This window comes from Fundulus heteroclitus, chromosome 24 (assembly GCF_011125445.2).
Source record: "Fundulus heteroclitus isolate FHET01 chromosome 24, MU-UCD_Fhet_4.1, whole genome shotgun sequence".
NCBI lineage: Eukaryota > Metazoa > Chordata > Actinopteri > Cyprinodontiformes > Fundulidae > Fundulus > Fundulus heteroclitus.
This window is the reverse complement of record NC_046384.1, coordinates 5,872,439-5,879,628: the sequence shown is the minus strand read 5'-3', so window position 1 is coordinate 5,879,628 and position 7,190 is coordinate 5,872,439. Positions and strand designations below refer to the sequence as shown.

Genomic DNA, 7,190 nt, shown 5'->3' with positions numbered 1-7,190 from the left:
ATGGAAGCTCATTCTGCTGGACAAGAAAATGGCTTCCTGAAAGAATGAGAGTGTAGCGTATTACTGCGGTAAAACATGGATTCTACAACACAAAATACTGGATTAGTGATGGTTCTTGTGGCTAATTTGATTGTTAGTGTCTGTTAAAGTACTTTACATATTCCTCTATCAAAGTTTCACTAAAGTGTGAGAACATATTCCCTCTTTTTTAATAAGAGACAAAGACGGTTTTAGGACCATCAATAGAGAAGCTTACCAACATGACATCAGTGGAATAACATGTTACCACTTGGGTGTTACATGATAGATTTTGGCCAAGACTTATCTAAAGTCAGCAGACTGACCCCAGGATAACTGACCCGTTTTTTATTATCAGTCCCCTTTGTCCAAGTCTAAGAATGTCCCTTCTCTGACGTCCACAATTTCTATGAATCTTCTGTTATTTTCCCAGCTGCTGTGTTGAACAGCTCCAGCAACCATATAATAATATTATAGTTTTATATGTCCAACAGGTCAAAACAGGCAGGATCAAATCTACAGTCAAACAATACCCAAACCCCCAGAGACAAAACCAGAATTTGGACCAGTGAAACAGCTCCAGAATGCATTTAGGTAAGTTTCTAGCAAGTCCCCTGTGCAGTTTAACCAAGAACAAGTTTATCTACAACTCATCTGGAACCTTCTCTGTCCTGTAGAGTCTTTAATGTCATAGGGAATGTTATAAATGAATACAGTGAGGTTATGTATTACTACAAAATAAATAAACCATAATTAAAAAACTTCACTCTTAATATGAGGAATGCCCTATTTTCGCCAAGCAGCCACTTAGTTCGCTTTGCCCCGGGCCGGCCCTGCTTCCTGATTCGTACTTTGAGATCATACTGGTCCAAAGTTCATTAAGGAAATAAATTACATTGCTGCGCGGCCCGTTAACCAGAAAAAGGCGTTCTGTTTGAAAAAGCGACGCCCAAAAGAGGACTTCACATTCAGAAACAGCCCCAAGAAATCACACCACCGACTCACAAGATGCTGCCGTCGCTGGTATTAGGTCTGGACTTTCCAGTACTGGCTCCTTACGACTGAGGAAATTTGGAGACCATATATAGAAGTCTTTGGTCAGATTCTACAGTAAAGTCGTCAACGCAGCAGTGTTTTGTTGTTGCCATATTATTGTCTGTTGAGGTTATATTCAGGACAGATCTGTGCCCTATTTGACTCATACAAGTAAACCGCTCTGCTTGTATGATCCACAAGATGGCTACGTCTAAGTTTAGTAATTTGATTTAATATGAAGAATGCCCTATTTTCCACAATTTTAGAAAAACTCCTTTATTAACAGACTGGAAAACTTCACAAATAAACACAACTTTCTGAAATTCAACATGGATTTAGATCTCAGAGAGCCACAGCATTGGCAGTCCTGGAATTCATAGAGGAAATCACCCACTCTATAGATAAAAAACAAGTTTGCCGTGAGCCGTTTTTTTTAGCTGAAAAAAGTATTGATAGAAATTATCACAATATATGAATTAGACCATTAAAGCATAATGGGGGACATGGGTGGTTCTTAATTGGATGCAGAGCTATTTAAGTAGCAGGCAACTATTTGTGAAAATGGATGGTCATCAGTCATCATGCTTGGGCATTGCTTGTGGTGTCCCCCAGGGGTCAGTGTTGGGACTAACATTAATTATTCTCTACATAAATGACAAATGTAAAGTATCAAAAGTAGTAGTTTGTTTGCAGATTATACAAATATTTTCTGTACAGGTGAGTGCTTGCAGCAGCTCTTGGATTATATAACTTCAGAGATCACACAACTAAAAAAACTGGTTTGGCAAAAACAATTTGTCTTTAAATTAGGAGAAAACTAATTGATTTTGTTTGGTAATTATAAAGAAAATGTGGACATGAAAGTCTTAATAGATGGGGTAAACGTGGAAATAGTAAATAAACATTTAATATTTGGGTATTATTGACTATGATATCTGCTGCAATCCTCACATTAAATACAATTACAGAGATCAGAGATTATAGGCAGAACCTAAATTTCTAAATCTTATGTGCTCGAATAAACATGAAGAGATTGTGCATTTCAATAAGTGGTATGAAGGTCTGGAACAATCTCAACATTGAATTAAAGCAATGTCCAAGCATGAGGCTGTTCAGGAAAAGGCTCAAACTGGTTTTCTTAAAAATATCTGAGATGGAGGAAGGACAGTGAACATCGGTAGGTACTCTTAGTTACTGGAGGTGGGATGATACACACTTTTGCAATGGTCGGGGTGTGGGCTATGGGCTGTAGGTCATAAGTGTGTAAATGTATGTGTGTGTATGTATGTTTATTATGTACAATATATGTACATGACAACTGTTTCATCAGCAGTAAAAGTCTTGGTTTGTATAAATACGTGCATTTATGATGATTATGATGATTATGATGATCCTGTGTGGTGGTTTTCTTGCTTGTCTTCGGTTTGTTTTCATGGATCAAGGTCGATGTTTCTCTTGCAGTGATCTTGTGTGTGTGAAGGTGAGACAGGATCTGAATGTATGATTACAGCGGGATGATCTACTTTGCAACTTTATAAAATAAGCTGTTTTAAAGTATTTTCGGCAATAACATAATAATTTAAAACATAAGCCTGAAATAATACATATCAATTCTTTCTTAGTTTTAGCTTTAATTCTACGTGGATTCAGCGGGTTTCTCTCTTATTTGATCAGTCATGAGAGAGAACAGCTTCTCCAACCTTTCTACTAACACTCCTTTGTTTTCCTCATTTTGAGCCCTCTACATTTCAACCAACAATTAAGCTGTTCTACGTTGGGTTTCTCGATTGATCTATGTAGAAATGAAGTTCCTGGGACGTCGTCATCTTCCAAAATGATTAGGATTTTGCTTGTTGCCATTACAGTTTGTGTTCGTCTTGTCCAACTAGCTGGAAAACCGGTCTGTCGCTGGACAAACGTGACGTCATTTGAGAAATGCCCCAATGTAGAAGAAGAAAAACAGGTGATTTTAGCAGTTTTTATTTTGTTTGGAAACTGACCAGTTATGAAAGAGAGGTTACAGATATGAGTCAGTGGTTTAATAATTGCATCAATAACTCTTAACTCTTGTCATATCAATGTCATCACAATCTGTGGACCTTTTATTTTTACATTTGTTAACAACAGCTATGATCTCTCTCTCTCACACACACTCAAACACACACTACGCACACATCTTCAATAATTAGTTTGCTGCTAATAAAGTATTTTGAATAATTAATTTCTTTGGATCATTTTGTAATAATATATTTCATATGTTTTCAATTGAATTTAGGTTTACACGTAAAGTTAGTCTTAGGTAAAAGTGTTTTATCTGTGCACAAGGAAGTTGAAAGGGCTCTTTGTGATTATTATTGGTAAATCAGTCTAATTATAGAACTGTGGCAAAAAGTTCATAATAATCAACAATCAAGGATAGAATTTAAGATTCTCCATCTAACGTATAAAGGCCTTAATAATCAAGCTCCATCATGTATCAGAGCTCTGATTACCCCGTATGTTCCTAACAGAGCACTTCGCTCTCAGACTGCAGGTCTGCTGGTGGTTCCTAGAGTCTCTAAAAGTAGAATGGGAGGCAGATCCTTTAGCTATCAGGCTCCTCTCCTGTGGAACCAACTCCCAGTTTTGGTCCGTGAGGCAGACACCCTGTCTACTTTTAAGATTAATCTTAAAACTTTATTTTTTGACAAAGCTTATAGTTAGAGTGGCTCATGTTACCCTGAGCTACCTCTATAGTTATGCTGCTGTAGGTTTAGGCTGCTGGAGGACATCAGGGTCTATTTCTCTCACTCTGCTGAGTTCTACTGTTCTCCAATTTTGCATTGCTTGTCGTCATTTCATCTTTTAACTTTTTGCTCTCTCTCTTTTTTCTTCATAGTAGGTACACCTGGTCTGACGTTCTGTTAGCTGTGACATCATCCAGAGAAGACAGATCACCTGCTATTACCATCTAATGTAGAACAGATTACTGGATCAATATGTGCTTGTTTGTCTGTCTTGTTGTGCCTCTGCTCTGTCTTCTCTAACCCCCAGTCGGTCGAGGCAGATGACCGTTCATACGGAGCCCGGTTCTGCTGGAGGTTTTCTTCCCAGTGTCGTTTTATCTTTGCTCAGTATGAGGTATTGCTGCAAAGCCATGGACTCTCCCTGTGGCTCTACGCTTCTTCAGGAGTGAATGCTGCTTGTCTTGGACTTTGATGCAATCAACTGGGTCCCATGTGTTATATAGCAAATTTTTTGACCAATCTGTATAATCTGATTGAATTTGACTTTGTAAAGAGCCTTGAGATGACATGTTTCATGAATTGCCGCTATATAAATAAAACTGAATTGAATTGAACGCTGGGAGTCGGCTCCTCACTGAGAGTTAGTCTGTTTCTGAAAGCTGCATGGAGCTGCTTGTGTCAGCAAGCGGAAAGCGAGGAGCACCTTCTCTCCCTCTCTTAGACATGAAGTAAAGGCTGCCCGAAATTGGTACAGCGGTCCAAAGCGCCTTCTCTTCCCACAATAGTTTTCTTACTGAGGACCCTATGAAAGGTCATGGAACAGGAGGTAAGAGCTATAATTAGGCATTTTCAGATGGCGCCAGAGGGCTTAAGGTGTGCCTTTAAAACATCAACAGATGTCTAAAATGATATATAATTTTGTCAACAAACCTTTCAGAAGCTTCCATACACACGGCATCATCATCTGTGCACTTTGTATTAATATTCATAGCAGAGCCATTTTAACTTCAGTATGGATTCTCATGTGTCTGTTTAAACTTGATTTTTGGCTAAATCCTTTTCCACATAGCTCACAACAGAAAGGGTTCTGTCCTGTATGGATTCTCATATGTGCGTTTAAACTAAATTTGTGGCAAAATCTTTGTCCACATAGGTCACAACAGAAAGGCTTCTGTCCTGTATGGATTCTAATGTGTCTGTTTAGAGTTCCTCTTTCGCTAAATGTTTTTCCACATAGATCACAACAGAAAGGCTTCTGTCCTGTATGGATTCTCATGTGTGTGTTTAAACTTGATTTTTGGCTAAATCCTTTTCCACATAGATCACAACAGAAAGGGTTCTGTCCTGTATGGATTCTCATATGTGCGTTTAAACTAAATTTGTGGCTAAATCTTTGTCCACATAGATCACAACAAAAAGGCTTCTGTCCTGTATGGATTCTCATGTGTGTGTTTAAATGTGATTTGTGGCAAAATCTTTTTCCACATAGATCACAACAGAAAGGCTTCTGTCCTGTATGGATTCTCATGTGTTTGGTTAAAGAACCTTTTTCGCTAAATCTTTGTCCACACAGATCACAACAGAAAGGCTTCTCTCCTGTGTGGATTCTCATATGTGTGTTTAAAATTGCTTTTCGGCTAAATCTCTGTCCACATAGATCACAACAGAAAGGCTTCTCTCCTGTATGGATTGTCATGTGGTTGTTTAAAATTGCTTTTCGGCTAAATCTCTGTCCACATAGATCACAACAGAAAGGCTTCTCTCCTGTATGGATTCTCATGTGTGTGTTTAAATGACATTTTAGGCTAAATCTTTGTCCACAGAGATCACAACAGAAAGGCTTCTCTCCTGTATGGATTATCATGTGTGTGTTTAAATTAGATTTTAGGCTAAATCTTTGTCCACATAGATCACAACAGAAAGGCTTCTCTCCTGTATGGATTCTCATGTGTGTGTTTAAATGTGATTTTTGTCCAAATCTTTGTCCACACAGATCACAACAGAAAGGCTTCTCTCCTGTGTGGATACTCATGTGTGCGTTTAAAGCGCATTTCCCACTAAATGTTTTGCCACAGTCTTCACAGCTAAGCTTCATTCCTGTCTGGACTTTCCTTTGTGACTCCACTGTTTTTTTCTCTGTAGAACATTTCTTATATCCAGAGTCGGACATGTGTTTAAGCTCAGAGAGAGGGTTCTCTACATCATTGTCCTCTTGATTCTTCTCAGCGTCTTCATTCTTTAAAGAAATGGAAGCATCTCCATGTATCCTGTTGGATTCTTCTCCATTATTCTCTTCTGGAAGCTCTCTGTCTTTAATTTGGTCTGGATAAAGCTGTGAGAGCAGCAGAGGCTGTTCATCATCCAGACTCTCTATGGGAGGAGCAGTGACTGGAAACCTGATGGCATTAATCACTTCCTTTCCATTAAGCTGCTCTCCTGGCAGACTGATGTAGACTCCCTCCTGCTCCTCCTTTATGTGGGGGGGCTTTGGGTCAAGCAGGTCACCAGGAGGTCTGTGGTCTAAAGAAGCTTCTTCTTTAACAATCAGCTTCTGCTGAACATCTGCGGGAAACATTGAAACACATTATGCAGATTAGAAAATATTTTGATCTCAACCTGGAGTGAGACAAATTTGAATAAAGAGATGTTTAGGTAATATAGTAAGATTTAATTATTTGATTTAACTACTACTTTTTCTTATTGTTTATTTTGCATTGTTTTTCTTACGTCCTGTTTGTTTACAGTTCCTTGCAAAAGTAATCACGCCCTTGGCATTTTTCATGTTTTGTTTCCTCACAAACTGTCAAGTAACATACATTGTTAAATGACGGAGTTTGCACCATTTCATTCATAGAACATCCAGAACAGCAAAACACAGAATAAAACAGAAACCTCAGCATACATGACTATTACAACTTCCCCCAAAATGTCAGTTTTTGGTAGAGCTGCCTTTTTAACTGAAGGTACGGATGACACGATATTGACCTTTTCTGCCATGTTGTGGAAACCAAAAGTTTATTCCATGATATATTTCATAGTGTGTCTAGTGTGCCTTCATGATATTTTAATAAAAAAAAAAAAAACACGGTCATTCATGCAAATTATAGAGGTCTGTAGTGCTGCTTAGTGACTAAGGAAGGAGACGGAAGTGACATAAGCTTGAAAACGACTTCCTGGGTTGTTGACCACAAGAACAGCAGCTTCATAGCTGACAGTTCCTAAAGTTTTCAGAGTTTTGTCGGTTGTATGTTACAGCTATACCGTCATGTAGCAATGCAGGTATTTGTCCAAACACTCACAAAGACAATGTTAGTGTATTAAAGTTCCTTGAGGATTCTGAATGATGGTCAAAGTAGGTGAAGCAGGTCAGACGGACTCATGAGAAGCATCTGCTTTGTGCTCTGACCATTT

The 7,190-nt window shown here is 38.5% G+C and overlaps 1 protein-coding gene across 1 annotated transcript; it reads right to left on the bottom strand.

Moving 5' to 3' along the window:
- Positions 1-4,325: 4,325 nt before the first annotated feature.
- On the bottom strand, positions 4,326-6,140 carry LOC118557735 (gastrula zinc finger protein XlCGF8.2DB-like). Its single transcript, XM_036128012.1, has 2 exons — positions 5,577-6,140; positions 4,326-5,408 (listed from the first exon to the last, which is right to left on the bottom strand). The coding sequence occupies exons 1-2, from the start codon at positions 5,947-5,949 to the stop codon at positions 4,765-4,767; spliced, it is 1,017 nt and encodes a 338-aa protein (XP_035983905.1). The 5' UTR covers positions 5,950-6,140; the 3' UTR covers positions 4,326-4,764.
- Positions 6,141-7,190: the final 1,050 nt, after the last annotated feature.